This window comes from Puma concolor, chromosome C2, assembly GCF_028749965.1.
Source record: "Puma concolor isolate L17-30 chromosome C2, mPumCon1.1.hap2, whole genome shotgun sequence".
Lineage (NCBI taxonomy): Eukaryota > Metazoa > Chordata > Mammalia > Carnivora > Felidae > Puma > Puma concolor.
In genome coordinates, this window is record NC_141675.1 from 155,878,675 (window position 1) to 155,905,046 (window position 26,372).

Sequence of the window (26,372 nt, forward strand, 5' to 3'; positions counted from 1 at the left end):
AATCCTAAAATAATGAGATCAAGGAGCGTGTTTTTCTCCTAGAATTCTTTTGGAGAGCTGGTTTGGGGGTGAGTCAGCAGCGTGGCTCTGCAGAGCTGAGCTTGAGAGAGTGGGGCAGGTGTTCAGAGAAACCAGGAGAGGACAGGGAAGATGATGGGCGGGTAATCCCCCCAAACTCGAGAATGTCTGTAGATGAACAACTTGCTAGAATGGGGTGTCCGCACAGCGCATGGTTTAGCGGGGTGGGGGCGGGGGGTCGAGTACATCTAGCAGTAGCCCAAGCTGGTGTGGAAAAGGCCAGGGCTGGACGTGGCATGGGATGGAATCGCCCGGACGCGTGGAGAGCACGTGAGCAGGCAGTGGCCGGGTGCCACGGTGCTTCTGGGTAGGATTCCAGGGAACTCACAAATCCTGGCACTTTGGATTCAGAGTTGGTGGGTAACATGCCAAGGGAGAGGAAAAAAAACTAAGCAGACGTGAGGCAGCCAAAGAGTGGGCAACAGAGAGGTGGAACCGAAGAAAATTAGAGGCTGGGGTGAAATACAAGACCATGCAGTGCAGGGGTGGAGGTGTGTGGGTTAGATGAAAGCATCCTTAGGCACTAGACGTAGCGACAGGATGGGCAGGAAGGCTGACCAACAGTGCTGGTCGCTTCGACCCTGACCAGACCTTCCCTGGGATCTAAAACCAACGGGAGAATTTGGGGGAGAGTGTCAAACGATCTCCGCTGATTTATTCCGGAGAGGGAGGTTTCAGTTATTATTTGCTTCCCAAATCGTGGTCGTAACATTGGGATCCTGGTTAAGAAAGCAGGTCAGTGATGCGTCACGGTGCCTCACAGCCTCGTTTGGACACATTGGCGTTCTCGAAGGGTAACATAACAATTTGGAGAGTGGGTGAAGAGAAATAGTGAAAGGAGAACTTACATCCGGAATATTGGCCCTACTCATGTGCTGTCTAAAAAAAACCACCCTGGGGCACCTGGGTGGCTCAGTCGGTTAAGTGTCCAACCTCGGCTCGGGTCATGATCTCATGCTTTGTGAGTTCGGGCCCCGAAGTGGGCTCTCTGCTCTCAGCATGGAGCCCGCTTTGGATTTTCTGTCTGCCCCCCCCCCCCCCCCCCCGCCCTCGTCTCTCTTCCCCGCTTGCTCTCTCTCTCTCTCAAAAATAAAACATAAGAAAAAAAAAGAAAATACCCAACACCACGTACATATTTGTTGCAAATACCTTCTTAAACGTTAACGCAGATTCCTCTGACTTTATTGGTGAGCGGGCTCAGAGTCCTTGAGATAATGTTTATCTTTGAGAGCGCATTACCTGTTTTTAGCCTGTGAGGTATCCCTGGGGGAGACCTTTCTCTGGGCACTACCTGGGAGTGTATAATCTGAGATGCTACTCTGTCTCCTGGATGTGAATGCTTTACTTTTTTTTTTACATTTATTTATTTTTGAGAGACAGATAGAGCACAGTGGGGGAGGGGCCGAGACAGAAAGAGACACAGAGTCCAAAGCAGGCTCCAGGCTCCGAGCCATCAGCACAGAGCCCGACGCGGGGCTCGAACTCACGAATCGCGAGATGGTGACCTGAGCCGAAGTCGGACGCTTAACTGACGGAGCCACCCAGGCGCCCCTGAATGTTTTACTTCTTATAACCCAGAGAACTAAGAACGAAAGCAATTTTCCTCACAATTTCTGTTCTCTTGTTAAATACCATTAAAGTAGAGGCTGCTATGGCAACAGCCGTATATCGTCCACTTAATTCCGCAGGGAGCGGAATCACCGTGTCTCCTAAGTGAATTGCTGTTGGAAATAGTTTAGTATGAAGCGTCTCCAGGCAAAGCAACATTCGTTCCTGCATTTCAGCATGAATCCTTTGGTAGGTGCGCTTATAGAAGTTTTTCTGTTACTATTTAAAAAATATATATTTAGGGTTTTGGTACTTAAACATTTGATTTCACCAGCCATGGGAATACACGCAGATATGTCTCCTCTTTCGTGCAAACCGTTTAGCCATTAAAGTAATTCCTTCCCTCCAAGCTGCAATTAGGAGCCAGACAGTGGTCTATGGGGCTGTAATAAATGGAAGAGAGACACTGCTTTTTTTTTTTTCCTCTTTCTAGAAGTGTTTATTTTTAATTCATAACCTGCTTTAAATAACAAAGAAAATGATTTAAGTCACAGGAAATCATGTGCTTTGTACACACTTTTGGAACACCCAGATTTAACAAATGCTAACGTTTTTGTCATATTTTCTTTTTTTTTTTTTTTTAATTTTTTTTTCAACGTTTTTTATTTATTTTTTGGGACAGAGAGAGCCAGAGCATGAACGGGGGAGGGGCAGAGAGAGAGGGAGACACAGAATCGGAAACAGGCTCCAGGCTCTGAGCCATCAGCCCAGAGCCTGACGCGGGGCTCGAACTCACGGACCGCGAGATCGTGACCTGGCTGAAGTCGGACGCTTAACTGACTGCGCCACCCAGGCGCCCCTGTCATATTTTCTTCAAAAATGTGTCATAGAGGGGCGCCTGGCAAAAATGTGTCATAGAGGGGCGCCTGGGTGGCGCAGTCGGTTAAGCGTCCGACTTCAGCCAGGTCACGATCTCGCGGTCCGTGAGTTCGAGCCCCGCGTCAGGCTCTGGGCTGATGGCTCAGAGCCTGGAGCCTGTTTCCGATTCTGTGTCTCCCTCTCTCTCTGCCCCTCCCCCGTTCATGCTCTGGCTCTCTCTGTCCCAAAAATAAATAAACGTTGAAAAAAAAAAAATTCAAAAATGTGTCATAGAAACAAAGTAAATGGAGTTAGAGCCCCACCCCACTGCCTTCCCCAGAATTACCCTTTAGCTTGAAACCCGTGTACGTTCTTATAATTACTACGCACGTAACATTTCACTACACAGGTATGAGTACCTTGCATTCATCATCTCTTGCTTGGTAACAACTTAGCCCCCAGTTTAGCGGTACTTGCTGACCTTGTGCAGGTGCTGAAGGTCAGCAGCCGAGGAGTGGCTTAGCTGGTGGTTCTGGTCTAGGGTCTCTCGTGAGGCTGGAGGGGACTCTTGGAAGCTCACTCCTGTGGTTGGACCTTGCCAACCGGACCTTACTTGCCGTTTGGACCTCACACCAGGCTTCCCCGAGCACACTCAGGACAGTCGTCTGGTCACCCGGGAGCAAGCGATTGCAGGGAGTAGGAGGGCAATAGAGCAACCAAGACAGAAGCCACAGTCTTTTTTCCAACCAATTTTGAAAGGGCATACTGTCGCTTCCGCCCTATTCTGTTGGTTGCACAGAACCACCCTGGTGCACTGTGGGAGGGGGATTACACGAGCGTAAACACCGGGGAGCGGGGATCGTCGGCGTCACCTTAGAAGCTGTCTCCCATATACCTGTAAATAAGTACCATATAACAACCAACATAGGTTGGTTGGTTGTAGGTTTTTGGTGTTTTAAAATGTATACGGGGGCGCCTGGGTGGCTCAGTCGGTTAAGCGTCAGACTTCGGCTCAGGTCATGATCTCGCGGTCTGTGGGTTCAAGCCCCACGTGGGGCTCTGCGCTGACAGCTCGGAGCCTGGAGCCTGTTTCGGATTCTGTGTCTCCCTCTCAATCTGCCCCTCTCCTACTCACACTCTTTCTCTCTCTCTCTCTCAAAAATAAATAAACATTAAAAAATTTAAGGAAACAATTATTGAAAAATAATAAAATGAAATGTATGTGAATGCTACACAGTACTATAGATAATAATATATATCCTTTGTCCACCTGCTTTATCGGTCAGCATTACATTTACTAGATTTTCCGTGTTGATGGGAGATCACCCATTTTGACTGCTGTATAGCATCCTCTTGGATGAATATACCCAGATTATTTACCCAGTCCTGCCTTGATTAACATCTGGATCGTTTCTAATATTTGCAGTTATAAACACTACTGCAGCGAACATCTTTCTGCCTGTGAATGAGATCTTCTGAAAATGGAATTTCTAGATGGTTTGGTATGCCAGTCTTTGGAATTCCTGGCTGCTGTTGGATTTGTCCTCAAGGTAGCTGGACCATCAGGATTCTCCAAGAGTTTTCATTTCCTCAAACTATTCTATTCTATTTGTTTTGTTTTTGTTTTTGCTTTTTGCCAATCTATATGTGTGAAATAGTGTCACAGTTTGATTACTTCTGAGATGATGCAACTTTGGATGTTTTCGGGGTGTCTGAGCTTTCTCTCTTATGGTGAATTTTTCTACCGTATTTTTTATTGGTGGCTACACAGTCTTAATATTTGATCCGTTAATTCTGGGGGGCTAATGTGTGGTAAATATCTGCTAGTCTCTGGATTTCTCTTACTTGTTTTTATTAGCTTTCACTTACATTTATGGACATTTAGGGAAATAAAATGTACCAATCTCTTTCTTTACGGCTTTTACTCTGTACCTTATTTAAGAAATTTTTCTTTAATCTAAGAAAATACAGATTTTTTTTTCTAGAGATACTATATACTTCTCCCCCCCCCCCCCCATTTTCTCATAATGTGAAGTAGGAATCTAATTTTTATAAGGGCATTCAGTTTTCTCAGTACCATTTATGGAATATATTTTCTCCTCTGATATTTTCAATATTTTATTATAAAAATTTTTAATATACAGAAAAGACTAAAAATAATGACATTCTAAATACACAGTATCTAGATTTAATAATTTTATATTTTGATGTGTATTAGTATGTGTGTATGTAGTTTTTGTTTGAGACATTTGCAAATAGGTTGCAGATATCATGACATTTTACTCCTAAATATTTTACTCCATAATACCTCATCCACAAATATCTCTTAAAAATAAGGACAGGCTCGTATATAACCATAATACCATTATGACTCCTAAAAAACTGACAATATTTACATTGTAATATTGTGTAGTATCTAGGCCATATTCAGATTTCCTCAGTTACCCCCCAAATGGTATTCTTAGCTTTTCTTTTTTTTTTTTTTCCCAAAAGCCCGTTGTTTTGTAGGATATATTTAGATTTGTCTGGATTTTTCCTAATGGTATCATTTAACATGTTCATTTAACCTCACATTTCTATAAACTTGGTTTGGTTTAGATTCAAGTTAAATAATTAAATAATTTTAATAACATCTTTGTTGTATACCAAGACCCAGTATAAATCTGGATCTATTATTTTTTTTTTTAAGTTTATTTATTTATTTTGAGAGAGAGCGCAAGTGGGAGAGGGACAGAGAGAGAGAGAGATTCTGTGCAGGCTCTGTGCTGTCAGTGTGGAGCTGAACTCAGGGCTCGAACCCACGAACTGTGAGATCATGACCTGAGCCGAAACCAAGAGTCTTACGCTCCACCAACTGAGCTCCCCAGGTGCCCCTGGATCTCTTATTTCTGAACATTCTCTTTTATCCCACTGGTGTAGCTGCCTGCCCCTGTGGTATAACATATAGTTTAATATCCGTAGTTATAATAAGACCTAATATCCAGCAGGGGCTCACCTCTTCTCCTTATTCTTCTTTAGATGGTCCTGGCTACTTTTGTCCTTTTGTTCAGCTTGTCAAGATCTCTGAAGAACCTTATTGGGATTTTGATTGCAAGTGCAACGGATGTACAGATTAACTTGAGAAGAAATCAAATCTTTATTTATTTACTTTTTAATATGTATTTATTTTTGAGAGAGAGAGAGAGAGAGAGAGAGACAAGAGTGCGAGCAGGGGAGGGGCAGAATCTGAAGCAGGCTCCAGGCTCTAAGCTGTGAGCCTCGACTTGGGTCTCGAACTGAGCCACCCAGGCGCCCCCAAATCAAATCTTTATTATACAAGTCTTCTCCTCCTGAATGTGCTAGGTCTTAGTTGTTTAGGTCTTCTATTATATCCTACAGAGTTTTTGCAGTTTTCTTCAAGAAGTTCTTATGCATATACCTCTTGCTTAGATACCTATTTTGATTGGTGTACAGGCAACACAGGGTTTGTTTGTATATTAATCTTCTATCCAGTCACGTTGCTAAATTCTGCTTTTAAAATAGTTGTTAGTCACTTGGATTTTTTGTGAGAGCAGTCCTATAGTCTGGTGCATGGAGTAGGCTCTTGGAGTTCCCTTCTAATCCTCCGTTAAGGGATTCTCACTTTGCTGAAATTGTTTAGTATGAATGGAAAAACGGTTTGACATTTTCCACTAATGTTAAACATATTCCTACTCTATGACTCAGCAACGGCACTCTTAGGTAGATGCAGTGAGGAAATGAATGTGTGTTTCCACCCAAAGACCTGACCAGAAGCAGCTTTATTCATAAAACAAACTAAAGCACATCATTCAGTAATTACATTATTACATAAAACCGCCATTTTCATCAAACTAAAAACTGTTCAAAGCCCAACAAAGGAAAATGGATAAACATTATGACACAGCAGTTTTCCTTATGCTGAAGAATGTAATTTAGGATTTCTTTTAAATTTCATTTTTCCCCCAAGTTAAAAAAAAAAACTTCTAGGGGGTGCCTGGGTGGCTCAGTCGGTTGAGCGTCCGACTTTGGCTCAGGTCATGATCTCACAGTTTGTGAGTTCGAGCCCCATGTCGGGCTCTGTGCTGACAGCTCAGAGCCTGGAGCCTGCTTCTGATTCTGTGTCTCCCTCTCTCTCTGCTCCTCCCCCGCTCATGCTCTGTTTCTCTCTCTCCTCCAAAAATAAATAAAAATTAAAAAATTAAAAAAATTTTTTAAATATTTATTTTTGAGAGAGAGACACACACAGAGCATGAGCAGGACAGGTGCAGAGAGAGAGGGAGACACAGAACCCGAAGCAGGCTCCAGGCTCTGAGCTGTCAGCACAGAGCCCTATGCGGGGCTCGAACTCAAAAACCGTGAGATCACGACCTGAGCCGATGTTGGATGCTCAACCAATTGAGCCACCCAGGTGCCCCTCCCTCATTTTCCCCCAATTCATGAATCATAATTTAACTATGTGTGGAATTCTAGGGTGACCGTTTTTCCCTTAGTGTTTTGAAGATGATGTTTCAACGTCTTCTGGCCAACATTACTGCTGATGAAAAGTCACTTTCAGTTGTACCAAAAAGGGTCATCTGTTTCCTCTGCTTGCTGTTCAGACTTAGGTTAAATTTTTAGTCTTCTGGAGTTTCACCATGATGTATGTAGATATAGATTGTTTTTCATCTTGCTCAAGACTCATTGTGCCCTCTGAATCTAAGCATTCATGTTTTTTATCATCAATCCTAGAGAATTCTCAGCTGGTTTCTCCTTCACTATTACCTTACAGCCATTTTTACTTCTTTTGGATCTCCTGAGATAAATTTTGAGATTTCTCCTTATTTCCTCCATGTCCCCTGACCTTTCACTCATATTTTCTTCTCTTTATCTTTGCTGTATTCTGTGTAGTTTTCCGCAGATACATCCCGTAGTGCCCTAGTTCTCTCTTCAACTGTGTTCAGTCGACCACTTTAACTATTCAGTGAGCTTTTATTTTATTTTTTTTTTAATTTTTTTTTTCAACGTTTATTTATTTTTGGGACAGAGAGAGACAGAGCATGAACGGGGGAGGAGCAGAGAGAGAGGGAGACACAGAATCGGAAACAGGCTCCAGGCTCTGAGCCATCAGCCCAGAGCCTGATGCGGGGCTCGAACTCACGGACCGCGAGATCGTGACCTGGCTGAAGTCAGACGCTTAACCGACTGCGCCACCCAGGCGCCCCTCAGTGAGCTTTTAATTACATCGACTGTATTTTTCATTTCTGGCAATTCCACTGTGTACTTTTTCAAATAGACAAGTTTAGTTTTCTGTAAATTTTGTTCTGTAAATATTGTTGTGACTTGTATTCCCTTTATCTCCGTTATTTTATTTAATTTTTGAAAACGGCCAGATCATGTTCAAATTACAATGCATTATATAGTGCCCTGCTCTGTTAGAGGCAAGTATAAATACTTCAAGTGTTCCCTCATTATTTTCTTAAATTTGTTTATTTTGAGAGAGAGCGAACCAGCAGGGGAGGGGCAGTGAGAGAGGGGGACAGGGGATCCAAAGTGGGTTTTGCACTGACAGCAGAGAGCTCAATGCAGGGCTCAAACTCTTGAACCGCGAGATCATGACCTGAGCCGAAGTCGGACACTTAACCGAGTGGGCCGTCCAGGCGCCCCCTCTCCCCGTTATTTTTTGAGCCTCGTAATCTTCTGTTGCTCTTCTCTAATTCATTTAACAATTCCTTATGGATACATTGAAGTTGTTTCCAGTCTCCTGTTGTTATAGACAGTGTTGCAGTGGATCCCATTTGTCTGTGTTTATTCTCACATACGAAAGTAGAATAGAATTGCTGGGTTAAAGGGTATAAACATATAAGAATCTTTTTTTTTTTAATGTTTATTTATTTTTGAGAGAGTGTGCAGGCAGGGGAGGGGGAGAGAGGGCGGGGGGACAGAGGATCTGAAGCAGCCTTTGCCCCGTCAGCAGCAAGCCCGATACAGGTAGGGCTCGAGCTCACGAACTGTGAGATCGTGACCTGAGCCGAAGTCAGTCGCTCAGCCAACTGAGCCCCCCAGGTGCCCTAAGATTTTGTCATTTTGATGGGTATCGTCACATCGCCTTCTAGGGAGGTTGTGCTCTTTTCTGCGTTGGCTGTACCATTTGTCTAGCAATGTATACTGTGGCCTGACTCTCCAGTCAGCGTCACCAACAAGGTGTTGTCACCCCTTTGGGAATTTTGCCAACCTGATGGATGAAGGTTATCTCAGTGTAGTTTTTAATTTGTATTACTTTGTATGCGTGAGGTGGAGTTTATTTTTATAAGTAAATGTCTAGGGCATTTGTTTCTCATTTTCTGTGAACTAGGCACTCATATCCTTTCCCCATTTTTTTTTTTTTCCTGTCGGGTTTTTAGTTGTTTTCTATTGATTTGTAGAATCTCTGTGGTGTAATGGAATAATTAGCTATTTGGAGGGAGAAAAGCTATAATCCATATTTCAATTCTACATTATTTTTTTTTTTTTTCAACGTTTATTTATTTTTGGGACAGAGAGAGACAGAGCATGAACGGGGGAGGGGCAGAGAGAGAGGGAGACACAGAATCAGAAACAGGCTCCAGGCTCTGAGCCATCAGCCTGGAGCCGGACGCAGGGCTCGAACTCACGGACCGCGAGATCGTGACCTGGCTGAAGTCGGACGCTTAACCGACTGCGCCACCCAGGTGCCCCAATTCTACATTATTTAGAAACTTTGCTGATAATGGATTTTGTTTAATTTTTTTTTAACGTTTATTTACTTTTGAGACAGAGAGAGACAGAGGATGAACAGGGGAGGGGCAGAGAGAGAGGGAGACACAGAATCCAAAGCAGGCTCCAGGCTCTGAGCTGTCAGCCCAGAGCCCGACGTGGGGCTCGAACTCACGGACTGCGAGATCATGACCTGAGCCGAAGTTGGCCGCTTAACCGACTGAGCCACCCAGGCGCCCCTGATAATGGATTTTATTGAAGAAATGCTTTCATGTATTTAAATATGTCAGTCTTTTCCTTTAAGGCCCTTAGGTTTAAAGCCACATTTTAAATGACCTTGTTTATTGAAATTATTTCGTGATTTGTACAAGTACTTCTATGTTTGATTTACCTTGACATAGTTTGTATGGATTAAACCTCCCCCCCATATGATTATCCCATGTTCCTATAACATTTTTCCAAATAATCCACATTTTCTTCACTGATTTGAATATTATCACATACCAAATTCTAGTAAGTATTTGGGGAGATAGGTCTGTATGTCTGGGTTTTCTATTCTGTTCAATCGATATATCTTACAGTATTTTTTTTTTAATTTATTGCTCTTGAGAGAGCAGGAGAGAGTGTGTGCGCATGTGCTCACACATGCATGAGTGGGGAAGGGGCAGAGAGGGCGACCGAGAATCCCAAACAAGTTCCACGCCGATAGCTGGATGAGGGGCTTGATCTCACGAACGGTGAGATCATGACCTGAATCGAAATCAAGCATCAGACGCTTAACCGACTGAGCCACCCAGGCGCCCCCCCCCCCCCCGGCTGTTCTTTCTCAATTTTATTTTCCTTTATGAACTTTTCCATCAGCCTGATTAAAAAGCCTTGGTAGTATTTTAGCGAGTTTTTAAACACCGCTATTGTGTATCTCCAGCATATTCTGTTTTCCTATCGTTTACGGAGAGCTGATCTCTTTGGTTTTGTGTCTGCTGTTCCCTCGTGGCAGATTTTCTTCTCACTTGGTTTGCAAGTACTTGTTGTGAGCTTATCTTTAGTGGGAAAGCTTTTTTTTTTTTTTTTCCCCTTTGGAGAGAGTTCAGTGCACCTTGGGTTGTAAGAATGTTGCCATAAACCAATTTTGCATTTGTTTCTGCTGAGTGTGAGGCGATGAGCACTTCAGGATTTCTACACCAAGCTGTGTAAATTTCGATGCCAGCCCTGCTCCAGGCGGTGGCAGGGAAGCTCTGCTTCTCACAAGAGGTTCTTCCTTGCCCTTCCGGCCCCCAGACCTCGGGCAGAGTGAGTCCGGCTTCCTGATTGGCAGAAATTTCCCGGCTCCCTCCCCCAGCGAGCCAGCCTCTACCAGCCATCTCCGTGGTGCCGGGGTCAAGTCTTTTGCCCATCCCCCTCCGCACCCCTGTCCCTGGGCTTTGGATCCCCAGTTCTAGCACCTATTTCCGGGCTCATCTACATATTTAAAAATATGAGTTTATCATCTTTTCTATGTGTGGGAGGAGGAGGACGTTCTCCCTCGGTGCCAGCTAGCACTTGGTGGAGCCCAAACCTTTGGGAGCCTCCCTTTTCTCTTGATGTCTCTTATTGGGTTTCCGTAATAATTGGTGTTTGTCACACCACACTCCGCTATGGGATTCGGCTTGTCTCTAAGGGTTGGGACAGAGCAGCGAGTGGGAGCTCTTTGAGGACTTTGCCGGGGAGCTTTTTAAAATACATGATGGCCCACACCCTCCCCTCCTTTTTCAGCCAGGGTGTATCAGAATGGTGGTGGGTGGGAGGGTGATGGTTATTTTGGAAAAAGATCCACAGATGCTTCTCTTGTGCTGCCCTGCCTCTCCTCGCCTCACCCACCCCCCCCCCCCAACCCCTACAAAGAATCACTATTCTGGTCTCAGATCAGAGCCGGATAAATACGGCGGTGGTCACCGCGTGTCATAGTGCTGGCCGGCCTGGGGCTTCAGCGTACAGATAGTCTCACAAGTCAGCAGCAGACAGACAGACGTTCATGGCCGGTGCACTTTCAGATGCCTCTGTGTTGGCTGGGCCAAGTGTCCTAGAGCTAGAAGGATAACAGAGCGTTAAGATTGACAGATCTCTCTTAATGTATCCAAAGCTTCTGAAATACCACTCATGTCTTTTTATAGATTGAGACATTTAACACCCAAGAGCTGTATAGAGTTGAGCTTTTACAACTTGAGACGTACCATGGATTGTGGCAGTCGTTTCGCTGTGAATTTCCTTGTGCAGGTTGAAAGTGGATCATCTGGTACATATTCATGTTTAAAAATAGGAAAGTTAGCTGTTAAGAACAGAGTTTCAGAGCGAGGCCCCTGCCATCTACTTAGAATATAATCAAAGGATTGCAAAGCCAAGGGGCCCCAAAGACATGAATCATGCAGCCTCCGTTCCTTGTTTTATAAAAAAGAACACTGAGGCCTGGGGTAGTTAGTAAGAGGTTTTCGTGTAGTTGCAGCACAAAATGGCCCTGGGTCTAGAATGCCTGTCCTGGAGCTCCAGAATGTTCTTCCAAGTGAACCACGGCTGCTCGAAAGGCATCTCGGTACCATCACTTTATTTTATATGCCATGGCAGAAAAGACCCCAACCATGATAATTTTTATAGTTGGTAAGTTGACGGATCTTCCTCAGGTGCTCATTATCAACTGGGTCTTCTGGAAGATAGAACCAAGAAAACACATAGCTACAATTTTAACCCAAGACATTGATGAAAGATTTAAAATAACAAGATATTAACAAGTGATGCTTAGGAAGCACTGCCCTTACCCCAGGCACTGTACTAAGTGCCTTCTATTAGCTTGGACCCCATTCACGAAGACTGTGATTTGTGGGTACCATTGCCATCTCCCATTTTATAGATAAGGAAACTGAGGGGTGAAGAAGTTAAGGAAGTTGGCTAAGGTGACACAGCTCATACGTGGGAAGTAGGATTTGAACCCCAGAAGTCTGACCCCAGGGTCCATGCTCTTAACCAGTATGTAGGATGGCCTCATAATTTCAGTACAAAAAATTAAAATCTATTCCATGGTCATAGAATAATTAGTATATATAAGAAATGTGCAGATCATCCAGTGAATGGAAAATACCCTCCAGAAGTAATTTTAAATCAACTTTCCCTTAATTTTTGTAAACTACTTTAAAGTTTACTTATTTATTTTGAGTGAGAGAGCACAGTGGGGGAGGAACAGAGAGTGGGGGGGAGAGAGAGAGAGAAAGAGAGAGAGAGAGAGAGAGAGAGAGAGAGAGAGAGTCCCAAGCAGGTTCCGAGCTGTCAGCACGGAGCCTGATGTGTGCCTTGAACTCATGAATCATGAGATCGTGACCTGAGCGGAAATCCAGAATCAGACCCTTAACCGACTGCATCACCCAGGTGCCCCGTCCCTTCATTTAAAAAAAAAAAAAATTGATTTACTTAAGTAATCTCCATACCTAGCATGGGGCTCCAACTCACAACCTCGAGATCAAGAGTTGCACTCTCTTCCAGCTGAGCCAGACTGAGCCAGAGGGGCGCCCAACTTTTAACGTGAAGCAGCTGCTTGCAATACGTGAGGATGCATCTGTTTCCAGATGATACATTTTGACTGGCCGCCTTAAATTGGTGCTGTTTTTTCAAAAACTTAAAAAAATGTTTTTTGATTAAAAAAAGGAATACGTGTACATGGAAGAAAATATGAGTTGGTTGAGGGTTTTTATGTATTTATATCGTATCTGTGTATATGTGAAAAATGTATATGATCTTGAAGAGCAAAGAGCAAATGCTAGAATCAATTAATCACCCCCCCCACCCCACCCCCACCCCCCCGCCATACCTAGGAGATCTGGGCTTGGTTTTGGTTTTGTTGTTGTTTGGTTTTTCTCTTTTAACCGAAGTGAAATCATATCGTGTGCTGTTCGTTGACATTTTTGACTGCCCCGTTCTTTTGATTTTTCTTTCTTTAATTTTTTAGGCTTATTTTCAGAGAGAGAGAGAGAGAGAGCGCGCGTGCGCAAGCGGGGCAGGGGCAGAGAGAGAGACAGAATCCCAAGCAGAGCCCCGTGTGGGGCTTGAACTCACGAACTGTGAGATCGTGACTTGAGTGAGCCAAAGTCAGGACTTGGACACTTAACTGCCGGAGCCACCCAGGCGCCCCTCTGTTTCTGACTTCTTAATTCCACTGTGGTCAGAGAACACAGTATGAACTGAATTCTTTTCTTTTTTTTTTTTTTATTAAAAAAACTTTAAGTGTTTTTATTTATTTTTGAGACAGAGCATGAGTGGGGGAGGGGCAGAGAGAGAGGGAGACACAGAATCGGAAGCAGGCTCCAGACGCGGGGCTCGAACTCACCAACCGTGAGATCATGACCTGAGGTGAAGTCAGACGCTTAACCCACTGAGCCACCCAAGCGCCCCTGAACTGAAATTCTTTTCAATGTCTTGAAACTTGTTTTGTGGCCCAGAATGTAGCCTGTGTTGGTTAAATGTGCTCTTGAAAGCAAGGTATATTTGGGGCGCCTGGGTGGCTCCGTCGGTTGAGCGTCCGACCTCAGCTCGGGTCATGATCTCGTGGTTCGTGGGTTCGGGCCCCGCATCGGGCTCTGTGTTGACGGCTCGGAGCCTGGAGCCTGCTTCGGATTCTGTGTCTCCCTCTCTCTCTCTCTGTCCTTCCCCTGCTCGCTCTCTGCCTCTCTCTCAAAAATAGACGTTAAAAAAAATTTTTTAAAATACTCGCCGCGTGGGCGGAGTAATTGCCAGTGACGTCGAGCTGGCGGGTCGTGCTGCTGGGGTGGCCTCTACCCGCACTCACTTCCTGCCCGCGGGCGCTCTTGCTGAGAATAAGGGCAGGTCTCCCTAAACTTCTGCAGGTTCCTTATTCTTGTTTCCTACATTTCAAAATTCTTAGGAGGCGCGTAAACCCTTAGTATGGCTGTGCCCTGTTCGTGCGTTGAACCTGAACCCTTCGGAAAGGAGTGCCTTCGTCCCTGGCAGTCCTCTTTGCTCTGAGTCTGCGGCGTCTGATAACTGACACGGCCACTGCATTTCTCTTGATTACCGTTAGCCTGACCCATCTTTTTCCACCCGGTGACTTGCAACGTATTTGAGTATTTGTATTTAAAGTGGGCTTCTTACCGGTCGCGAGTAGTCGGGTCTTGCTTCGTATCTAATTCCATGGTGTCTGCATTGTCGCTGGGACGTGGAGACCCGAGGTTGGCAGATGGCAGCCTGCAGGCCGGATCTGGCGGGTGGAGGTTTTTTCTACGACCTCTGAAGATGGTTTTACAATTTTTTTATTCTCTTTTTTATTTTTTTAATGTTTTGTTTATTTTTGAGACCGAGAGAGACAGAGCGTGAACGGGGGAGGGTCAGAGAGAGAGACAGGGAGACACAGAATCCGAAGCAGGCTCGGAGCTGTCAGCACAGAGCCCGACGCGGGGCTGGAACCCACGGACCGTGAGATCGTGACCTGAGCCGAAGTCGGACGCTTAACCGACTGAGCCCCCCAGGCGCCCCGGTTTTACATTTTTAAAGGGGTGTGAAAATAATCAGGACAGAAGGGGACAGGAATCCTAGGCGGCCCCAAAATCCCTAACACATTTGCTATCCGATCCTTCCCAGAAATGTTTGCCGATCCCCGGCTTAGATTATATTTAATGTGATGATTCATGTGGGAATGAATGCTGTTCCCGGTTGCTACCTGCTTTCTGTTGGCCTCTTCTCTCCCTTCCCCGCCTTTTTCTGCTGCCTTTGGATTGAATATTTTTGTTTCTCTTGATCTCGGCGAGTTTATGAGCTGTGGCTGTTGTGTGGTGGTGGTGGTACAGGGTTCGTAGCCTGTGGCTTTGATCGACACAGGGGACCGCTTCGGGTAGGAAAGGGACCTACGGTGTTCTTGCATGGTCTCTCGCCATCCTGTCCCCCGATGTTGCCGTCACACGTTTTACTTAGGCATGTGTTAGAAACCGCCCCCTACACTGGTGTTATTTTTGCTTTCAGCCAGTTATCTTCTTCAGTGTTTAAAATGAAAAGGAGAGACGTTATAGTTGCCCGTGTGGTCACCGAGTCTGGGCTCGTCTTCCCTTTGTGTGGATCCCAGTTTCCATCCAACATCACCGATTTCTGCTCGAAGGGCTGGCTTTGCCGTGGTTTTGGTGCAGTTGGCTGTGATGGTTTCCTCCTTTTTTGGTCGGCTTTATTGAGATATAATTGACAGATGAAAGCTGTATGCATTTAAGGTATACAACTTGATGCTTTGATAGATGTGTATGTTGTGGAATGATCCCTGGAAGCTAACATATCCGTCACCTACCTCACAAAGGTACTGTCTCCTTCCCTTCCCTTCCCTTCCCTTCCCTTCCCTTCCCTCATCCCTTCCCTCATCCCTTCCCTCATCCCTTCCCTCTTCCTTCCCTCTTCCTTCCCACTTCCTTCCCTCTTCCTTCCCTTCCCTTCCCTTCCCTTCCCTTCCCTTCCCTTCCCTCATCCCTTCCCTCATCCCTTCCCTCATCCCTTCCCTCTTCCTTCCCTCTTCCTTCCCTCTTCCTTCCCTCTTCCTTCCCTTCCCTTCCCTTCCCTTCCCTTCCCTTCTCTCATCCCTTCCCTCATCCCTTCCCTCTTCCTTCCCTCTTCCTTCCCTCTTCCTTCCCTCTTCCTTCCCTTCCCTTCCCTTCCCTTCCCTTCCCTTCCCTCTTCTTTCCCTTCCCTTCCCTTCCCTCCTCCTTCCCTCTTCCTTCCCTTCCCTTCCCTTCCCTTCCCTTCCCTTCCCTTCCCTTTTCCCTTCCCTTCCCTTCCCTTCCCTTCCCTTCCCTTCCCTTCCCTTCCCTTCCCTCTTCCTTCCCTTCCCCCTTCCCTTCCCTTCCCTTCCCTTCCCTTCCCTTCCCTTCCCTTCCCTTCCCTCTTCTTTCCCTTCCCTTCCCTTCCCTCTTCCTTCCCTCTTCCTTCCCTTCCCTTCCCTTCCCTTCCCTTCCCCCTTCCCTTCCCTTCCCTTCCCTTCCCTTCCCTTCCCTTCCCTTCCCTTCCCTTCCCCCTTCCCTTCCCTTCCCTTCCCTTCCCTTCCCTTCCCTCTTCCTTCCCTCTTCCTTCCCTTCCCTTCCCTTCCCTTCCCTTCCCTTCCCTTCCCTTCCCTCTTCCTTCCCTCTTCCTTCCCTTCCCTTCCCCCTTCCCTTCCCTTCCCTTCCCTTCCCTTCCCTTCCCTCTTCCTTCCCTCTTCCTTCCCTTCCCTTCCCTTCCCTTCCCTTCCCTCTTCCTTCCCTTACCTTCCCTTCCCTTCCCTTCCCTTCCTTTCCTTCTCTTCCTCCCTCCTTCCTTCTTTTCTTCTTCTCTTTTCTCTTTTCTTCCTTTCTTCTTTCTTTCCTTCCTTCCTTCACTTAAGATCTACCCCCACAATTCTACTCTCTGCTGCTGAGTTGAACTATTTTAGATTCCACGTGTAGGTGAGATCCAGCCAGATTCTCTGTCTGGCTTATGTCACTTAACATAATGTCCTCCAGGTTTATCCGTGTGTGTGTGTGTGTGTGTGTTAAGTTTATTTTGAGAGAGAGAGCCAGGGGCAGGCAGAGAGAGAGAGAGAGAGAGAGAGAGAGAGGAAGAGAGAGAATCCCAAGCAGGCTCCTTGCTGCTAGTGCAGAGCCTGATGCGGGGGCTCAGTTCTCATGACCCTGAGATCATGACCTGAGCTGAAATCAAGAGTTAGGATGCTTAACTGACTGAGCCACGCAGGTGTCCCAGAATTTCCTTCTTTCTTAAGGCTGTGCGTGTCTCTTCTTGTGATAAATTCTTGCAGCTGGTGTATGTCGGAAAACATCTTTATCTTCACTTTGAAAGACCCTGTTGCTTGGTATGGAATTCTAGATTGACAAGGTTTTCCCTTCTGGCACTTGAATGCTGTCACCGCACAGTCTTGTCGCTTGTGTTACTCCTGACATGAAAGTCGCTCTAATTCTGTTTGTTCCTTTGTACAGAATGTTTCGTTTTGCTCTCTATGCTTTTAAGATTTTCCCTTTGTCACCGGTTTTCAGCAGTTCACTGGTGTAATCTGCTTCGTGCTTCTTATGCTTAGGGATCTCTGAGCCTCTTGGATCTGTGACCTTGCTGGTTCCTTGAAGTTTGGAAAGGTTTCATTGTTTCAGATATGTTTTCTGCTTCCCATCCCTCCCCTCATCTGGGTCCTCTGAGTTTGGCCCTACAGTTTACCGACGTTCTCTGTTTATGTTTTCAGGATTTTGCCCTCTCTGTGTTTCATGGTTAGTTTCAAGTTGTCAAGTTGACTGGTCTTTTTCTCCTGCGGATACATATTCTATTAATATCATGCAGTGCATTTCCCCTCTTGCACATTGCAGTTTTCATCTCTAGAAATTTGACTTAGGTCTTATAGCTTCTGTCTGTCTGTTTAACACGTCTGACGTGACTATAGCTGTTGTGTCTCTATTCACGCCCAATATTCCCTCCAGCGTCCTGAGTGGAATGCATTTATAGTTGCTGTTTTAATATCCTGTCTACGAATTCCACCATGGGTGTCATTCCTTGCCAAGTTTCATAGGATTGATTCCTTCCCCCCTTGTTATGAACTGTGTTTTTCTACTTCTGTGTGAATTATGAATTGTGTTTTCCTGCTCCTTTGCACACTTGGTGATTTTTTTCTTTTTTTTTTTTTTTTTATTGGAGGCCAGACATTGTGAATTTCACCTTGTTGGATGCTTGTGATGTTACAGTTTACAAGAAATATGTGTTTGGTATTTACCTCCATTTCTGGCACAGAGCTCCTAAAACCCTGGGAATTTCCAACAAGGAGTGTTGTCTTTTGTTATGTTAGTGAGGTGACTTTGGAAAGCATCTAAGGGTGGGGCTGGCCTGTGATTAGTGTTGGAACTTCCGGTCCCTCCCCCTGGCCTCCAGGGAGGGAGGGGCTGGTCACTGAAGCCATCTCCACTGGCCAGTGACTTCATCCATCAGGTCTGTGCAGCGAACCCACTATGAAAATCCAAAAGGAGAGGGTTCGGGGCAGCTGGATGTGTGGACATATGGTGAGAGCAGCACCTGCAGGCACGGAGGCTCCTCCCCCTCCCCCCAGACCTCGCCCTGGCCACCTCCTCCATCTGGCTGCCCCTGAGTTTTGTCCTTTTATAGTAAACCAGTAATTCAGTAAGTACCCAGTCTCTCTGAGTTCTGTGAGCCTCTCTAGCAAATGAATGAAGCTCAAGGTGGGGGTGGTTGGTACCTCCAGTCTGTAGTTCATCAGTCAGAAGCATAGGTAACAACCTGGGCTTTTAACTGATGTCTGAAGGTCGGGGGTTGGGGGACAGCTTTGTAGGACTTGAGCCCTTCACCCGTGGGATCTGATGCTGCTTCCGGGCAGACAGTGTCAGAATTGAGTTGAATTCGTGGACACCCAGCTGGGGTGAGAGAATTGCCTGTTGGTGACTTAAGCCCCAGCATGTTAAAATTGGGTCCAGGTATCCAAAACAGTGCTGAATACTCCTGTATCCTTGCAAATATGCTTCAGATGTGTTCCTGGGTCACATTTAAGTTAGAGTCCTGCCTTGTCTTGCCTTTTTTTTTTTTTCCTTCATGCTTATTTTTTTTTATTTTAGAAGATAGAGCGGGAGCAAGGGAGGGGCAGAGAGAGAGGGAGAGAGAATCCCAAGCAGGCTCTGTGTTGATAGCGTGGGGCTTGATCTCGGGAACCCCGAGACTGATGAGGGAAACAAAGGGAAGAGAAATGTAGCTGAAGTTAAATCTCCTTACAGCTCGCAGCCCACTGACACGTGCTGAGCGTGACCTTGCTCAGGGACCTCCTGGCTGCCTTACTGCCTTGGTGGTTTTGTTTTATCAAAGACCGAAGGTAACCTCATCTTAGCAGCAGCAAGCCCCTCAAGGTCCTGAAAGCCTAGCTTCTAAGTTCCTTAGAGACTTACGCCGCCCCTCACCCCAACTAACTTAGAAGTATATCGCCAGTCATTCCTCACAAGCCCGGTGCAGCTCTTTCTGCCCCCGGGTCCTGTCCCCGAGCTGGAAGAAAATCACCTTTTGCACCAGACGTCGCAAGAATTCTTTCTTAGCCGTTTGCTCACGAACCCCACTCCGTAACTTCATCGTTTCGGCGCCCTTACGTGGGGCTGTGAGTCTGTCCATCCTCTGGGCTCTGCGCCTCGGTGCGAACTAGGTGAGTCCTCTGTCTTCTTCCTTTACTCTCATTTCAGGGGCTTTTCGAGAAGTTTGGTCCTAATGGAACACTTTGATGTCAATCGCTCGGGCTGTAATCCTCTAGTCCAGGGCTGCTCCATGGGGAGGACAAAGCCCGCCCTTTGGCTGGAACTTAGGACCCCGGCTGATTTGGTAGTAAGACCCAGGAGCTGGATGCCTTCTCTTTATCCCTGTCCTTGTACGACGTTGTCTGTCTTGGGCACGGGACAGCCACCTAAGTCACCAGGACGGCTGCCAACCTTCACGACTGCCGTATGAGATTTCCTCCTCATTGGTCTGATGTGATCCCCTCCACATCCCTGCTTCTGGCCCTGGGACCTCCACTGGGAGCCGGCCGAAACTAGGACCCGACCGACTTAAAACCCAGCCAAGGACTGTTTCCTAGGAAGTGGTCTGTAAGGACTATATATGTGTCGGAATGTGGCTTGGACCATGATGGAATTCTGCCTTTACTATTTTTCATCAGAGTCCCCTACTGACTACTGAAGTCCTCTCTTCTGCAGGCAACAGAACAGGTAGACTGAGGTACCCTGCGTCCAGCTGTGAATGGCCCTAAAGCAGGCTCCTGATCTCAGGGCCTCTTGCGGAATGTGTTTGGCTACTAATCAGGCTGATAAACTGCCTCCGGATATATTGGATGTTTGTCTAAACGGGCCTCCTGCGGAGGAGCCCCTCCCGGGTAGCCAGACTCCTTTGGTTTCATTCTCGACCTCATCAACCGCGTGCCGGGACTGCTGTCAGCCTTGATCGTGGGTTCCATCCGCCAGAACGCCATCCCCGCGTTTTAGAAAAGCGGTTACAAGATCATGACCTGGGCTGAAACCAAGAGTGGGACGCTCAACCCACTGAGCCACCCAGGCGCCCGTGGCCCGTGTTGCTTTGAAGCCTCTAAGATCAGACCAGAGCGCTGTGCAGTCTATGGTTCCTTTCCCAGTGATGGAGGAGAGACCCTTAGTACTCTGACTCATGCCCTGCGAGTTGGGTTTGGGTTTTTTTCCACTGGGACACGGCGTAGACAGAAAGCGGTTGGCGGTAGATAGAGTTGTCAGCTCTGCATGGGAGCTCCAAGCCCTGTTCCTTCTAGGCCTTTCAAGTGGATCTTGGGCCCTCCGCTCAATTTTGCCAGCTGTCTGCTGAAGGCTCAGCGGGAGGCCCTCTGGAGGTGTGTGGAATTTCTGTCTACAGCTGCCTCCTGCCCTTCACTGCCCTTGTGAACCCCAGCAGTCCCCAGCCCTGCCTTGCCCCCCACCCCCAGCCCTGCTCTGTCCCGCCCCCAGCCCTGCCCCTCTGCCCTGCTTCCCAGCCCTGCCCTGTCCCCGCAGCCCTGCCCCTCTGCCCTGCCCCTCTTCTCAGTCCTGCCCTGACCCCCCCAAGCCCTGCCCTGTGTCCCACCTCCCAGCCCTGCCCTGTCCCCGCAGCCCTGCCCCTCTGCCCTGCCCCTCTTCTCAGTCCTGCCCTGACCCCCCCAGCCCTGCCCTGTGTCCCACCTCCCAGCCCTGCCCTGTCCCCGCAGCCCTGCCCCTCTGCCCTGGACCTGGACCTCCCAGCCCTGCCCCGCCCCCGCCCAGAAGGCTGCCCACCTCTGCCCGTGTCCCCCTCCCTGCACCACAACCCAGAAACGTTCTCAAGGCCACTTTCCTCTACCCCTCGGGACTTAGGCTCCTTGCGCAGTTTGCAATATCTTCAGAATCTTTGTTTCATCGTATATTTTGTCCAGTATTTTAGTTGCTTCAGGTGTGTAGGGGGGTAAATGTGGCCCCTCTTACTCCATCTTGAAGCAAAAGTGGTTTTAGGTGATTTTCATCGCCTCACATTCTGCACTGGTGCTGGTTTTGGTACCTGTACTAAGCACGCTTCCCGATTTATAAAGTAAACACGCTTTTTAAAAGACAGAGGACCTGCTCTGGAAAGGCACTTGCCACTTGTTTCTACTACGTGAAGGATTCTTACAGCTCAGGAGAAAAAGGCAGAAATTATAATAGAAATATAAATGGCCCAAGAGTTTGTTGTTTAAATGGTGACCACAGCCACGGCACCTGCCGTCTGGACGGACAGGAGGCCAGCGCCCCTGTGTTCCTGGGTACACACAGGCTCTGGTCCCTTGCTGCGCTCTTCCAGCTGACTCAGAGGACGCCGTGAGTCCACACACACACACACACACACACAATCCCCATGAGCAGGAAAATGTTCCAATCACGTCTGTTTCTTCCCCCATTTTAAACCCTTCTTCTAAGGCCATCATTCCATTGTTTGTTTGACTTTTTCTTTCCTCACCAAAAAAAGATGTTATGTGGCAGACCTTAGGGTCTTGAGGCTTCCAGTTACAGAAAAATCAAATGCTTAGTGACAATGTTTTTTGGGGGCTCAATATTCATTTCTGCGATTAAACATGGGTGAAGTGGGTGGCAAGACCGTTTTCTTTTTCCAAGTAAAACGTAAAATGCCACATAAATTCTGTGCTTCTGAAAGGGGCAGATAAATGTGATGGTAGAGAAATGCAGTACTGATAACCCCCAGACTTGCTTTGAGAAATCCTCTCCGGGGCGCCCGAGTGGCTAGGTACCTTAAGCATCCGACTCTTGATCTCAGCTCAGGCCTTGATCTCAGGGTCATGGGTTTAAGTCCCGTGTTGGGTTCTGCTCTGGGCATGGAGCCTACAATTTTTTTTCATTAAAAAAAATTTTTTTTTTTTAAATGTTTATTCTTGAGACAGAGACAGAGCATGAATAGAGGAGGGGCAGAGAGAGAGAGGGAGACACAGAATCCGAAGCAGGCTCCAGGCTCTGAGCTGTCAGCACAGGGTCCGACGCGGGGCTCGAACTCATGAGCCATGAGATCATGACCTGAGCCGAAGCTGGTCGCTTAACTGACTGAGCCCACCTGGGTGGGCTCCCTGGGCATGGAGCCTACTTTAAAAAAAAAAAAAAAAAAGAAAAGAGAAAGGAAGGGAGGGAGGGAAGGAGGGAGGGAGTGAGGAAGGAAGGAACGAAGGAAGGAAGGAAGGAACGAAGGAAGGGAGGAACCCTCCTGACCTCGTCCGTGGTAAGAGCTCTAGCCCAGTGTCTGCAAGTCGTATTTCCTGCGAATTCAGTGTTGCACTCACATACCGTTCCTGATTCTGGGCCCTTCATACACTGCAGGGGGGACTGGGGCAGGGAAGACTCTCTTGGGCAGGCCGGTCTGGACGGCTGGTCTTGGAGGCCGGAGGGAGTGTGGGGCAGGCTGACGTGAAGGCGGCATGAAGTCAGGTGGACTGCACCGGGGACATCCCCGAGCTTCGGGAAGGCTCTGCCGAGCTCCTCGCCGTAGATACCACTGTCCTCCCTACTTCCTTCCCCTCCTTCCCTCCCAGCCGCCCCGTCTCGGTCGTCCTCCCCAGGCGCTGGGCCATGCACCCTCGCCCGCCGGGCCCCGCGGCCCTGCCAGGCCTCGCCGGGGCCCCTGAGGCTTCTGGATGTGCCCTTCTGCACATCGCTCTCCCCCACGTGGGTGCAGCACCTGCAGACCGCAGGACGAGCCGTGCTCGGGTGCGGGCACTGAACGCCGTGACAACGTGCTGACGCGGAGGTCCCCTGCCGGAGCCACTGGCTCCTGACCCGTGAGGCCGTGGTCTCACAGAGCAGGCGTTCTCTCTCTCTCGTTACACGGCGGAGATGGGCTGCGCCCCTCACAGCTGTGGATTTTCCCCCTTTCTGTCTCCCCAGAAATTGCCGGTGCTCCAGTGTCTGAAATTTCTGGGCCTTTCTCAACAGACGACATAGCCAGCAACTGCGTCCCCGCCCTGCCTTTGAATGAGCCCATTTTGTGGATTGTCTCCTACACTCTCATGAGTGTGTGTGGAATCATCCTTCTTACCCTGATCGTCCTGCTGCTACTTCCTTTCCGGTGTCGGCGCCTGCCCCCGGACCCCGAGGTTGTCAATGATGAGTCCTCGCTCGTCCGGCATCGCTGGAAATGAAGAGCAGGGTCCGAGCTCGTGCGCGACTTTGAACTCTCTGTTAGGAGAATTCCATTTCAGGTGCAGCAGCCGGGGTCATAAGGCAGGGTTCCTTCCTGTAACCACTAGTCTTAAATCTGTTCTGCTCCCAGATGCCTTCCAGATTCACTGTATTTTGATTCTTGATTTTAAAGCTTCCTTCTTCTCCCTCACTTCCAAGAAAAATTATAATAAAGAACACCTCATTCTAAACCAAAACAGAGTGAATTGGGCTTCAGGCTTTATGTGACTGGTTATGCCAGACTGGCTAAGTGTGCGGCCAAGACCAGCTTTGGCTCATTCTCCCCTTCCTCCCGTCTCTGGAGAAGGGAGTACGTATGGTTCGTAACTCCTCCTAGCTGATGGGAAGCTTTTCATATTAGTTGCATGGAAGGGTATTTGGCACCAGGCCTCAACCGGGATCAGAGTGTACGGGAGCCTTGCAATATGGCGGCAGGAGGAGCAACCTGGGGCCTGATGATATGACCATCCTGCCCGCTTCGGAGTTGGAAACAGAACCCTTTTCTGGGTCTCTCTGTGGTCTGAATGGGAGCTCGAATCCTCCGGGAGAAGAACATCCCTCCACGGTCTTCACCAGCCTCTTCTGAAGACGGGAAGCCTGTTGTCCATCGTGGTAGAGTGCAAGGGAAGCCTCCTCTTTTGTGCTCGTGCTTGTGTAGTACCGTGGGTCTGAAAATAAGAAGCTACCTCTGCTGAGACTTTGCCCGGGGCCCCGCGCCCGGGTGGGGGCCGCAGGCAGCTTGCTTGCTGCCCTCGTTGCCCTCGGCTGGAAGAATCATCGTTCCGCTGGGTGAGAGTGACAGGTGCTGTTCTGTCACCCAGCTGGCCATCATCCCACAGGCGTACTTGTACTTAAAATTAACAAGTGGGGTTTGGGTGAGAAAAACAGATCCTATTTCGCCAGCTTGGTTGTTTGTTTTTTTCCAGATCTCTGAAGGTAGGTTGGGTTATTCCCTTTTAGGAAGGTAGGGAAATGGCCGAATGCCCGTCCTTGTCACCAACACTCAGGGGGAAGGAAGACACAAGATGTGCGGAGGACTTGAAGGAACTTCGGCTTTTCCCGTGCTTCCAGACCATGTGTCCGCGTCTGCAGAACCCCTAGACTCCAGTGTAGCCATCTGAACCCGCGAGAACAAATCCGTGACCTGCGCGCTGCTCTCCTTTGGCGTGTTCGGTCTCCGGCGACGAGGTGGGTGTGCAGTGTGATCTTTATTTGGGGAACCTCCCTCTTGCTATCATTTATTTGATAAACTAATTTCTTCGCAAAAAAAATCCTTCATGCTCTGTAGTCAGCCTGCTGTGATCAGATGTAATTAGAAGCGTTCACAGTTCAAAGGCAATATCCCCTCTCTTGTTTGGGTGCCCAAGTCCATGTTCACTTTGCATTGCTATTGGGGTGAGTTGGGTGGATGCAGGAATCCTACTGGGAAGGCTAACTGGAGTTTCTGCTCTGGCTGGACCGTCACGTATATTCAGAATAGGCTACATCGCGGTGGGGGAGGGGGGGTCAGCCATCTGCTCTGCTCACTGGACCGGGGCACGTCCGTCCTGAGGAATAGACAACCACAGAGATGTGGGGCCACTTATACATGTCGTGGTGTCCTTGTGGACACTACAGCAACAGGAGGTTTGAGTTGATCTTAGAGCGTGAATCTTCTGTGCTCTGTTCAGGAAACAGCTGGAACATGGCGGGTTACGAGGCCCTCTAGAGATGGGATGGCAGGAGGAGGGTTCCCTTATCGGATACGCATCAGGTCCGGTCTCGGCTAGGTGACAGGTAGTAATTGCAGAGCACATTTCAGAGTTCGAAATCTCTGGAAGCCTAACTCTCTTGTCCTGTTGGCTTTTTCATGGGTTCCCGCTTTGTGGTCCACTTCTCACGGAAGTGATGGCGGTCCTCCCAGACCGGGTCTTCCCTTGGCGGTGAAAATCCAAGCTCGTGCACTAAAACGAGGGAACTGCGGAGGTGACCTGGGCGGTTTTGCTGCCTCGTCCTTCACATGGATGTCTTCTGTTCCAGTCTCTCGTGTTGGGTTTCCAGGCTCGTGTTAGACCAGCAGGCACTGTCCCCAGAATGCATGATGACAGCAAGTCAGTTTCAAGCTCTAGGGTAGCTGATGAAGTTTGCTGTAATGCTGTGGGTTTCCTATCAGATTTCGCCACCTTTTCATCCCAGACGTCATGGGATGTGACATTTTAATGGAAATGCTTAGATTACAAAAGTGTAAGTTAGCGACCAGAATGAAATAGACAGTGGAACGTGGGACATTTTTCTGCATGCTTTGCTGTCGAAAATTGGACGTTGGGTCAAAACCCTGGTTCGTGACACCCACCTCCTCGAGTTATGTAAATTGACACGGAGCTTGGGAAACCTTCTAGCAGGACTGCTTTGAACAGGAAGGGAAGTAGCAATTGTCTGACCGTGTCATTTTTACCTTATACCACGCTATGGAAAATGCTGGAAGACAGTCCTTTCTTGAAAGCTGCAACTTAGCATTATGCTTTTGTCAAACCTTGTCAACCCTCCCATGAGAAGTGGGATGCTTCTGCGTGACCCATAGGTTTGTTGTTGTTGTTGTTGTTTTTTTACTAGGGTGATATTTTATATTCTCGGTAAGTTATTTGGAAGCCCCAAATGCAGTCCTGTCTTCAGTCTCTAGACCTCTTTGAAAACTAGCAAGAAACAAGATGAGGACTGAGTCCTCCCCCTGCCCACCCCCGGGAGTTTTTTTTTTTTCAACGTTTTTTTTTTTTTTAATTTTTGGGACAGAGAGAGACAGAGCATGAACGGGGGAGGGGCAGAGAGAGAGGGAGACACAGAATCGGAAACAGGCTCCAGGCTCCGAGCCATCAGCCCAGAGCCCGACGCGGGGCTCGAACTCACGGACCGCGAGATCGTGACCTGGCTGAAGTCGGACGCTTAACCGACTGCGCCCCCCAGGCGCCCCCCCACCCCCGCCCCGGGAGTTTTAAAAAGTGC

General features: G+C 47.9%; 1 protein-coding gene across 1 annotated transcript in view; it reads left to right on the plus strand.

Annotated features, from left to right (window-relative positions):
* Positions 1–23,590, plus strand: part of BACE2 (beta-secretase 2) — a 92,540-nt gene extending 68,950 nt beyond the window's left edge. Inside the window, exon 9 of the mRNA XM_086676009.1 lies at positions 23,100–23,590. Within this exon, the coding sequence (XP_086532135.1) occupies positions 23,100–23,353 (254 nt within the window). The 3' untranslated portion in view covers positions 23,354–23,590. The remainder of the gene's footprint in view (positions 1–23,099) is intronic.
* Positions 23,591–26,372: the final 2,782 nt, after the last annotated feature.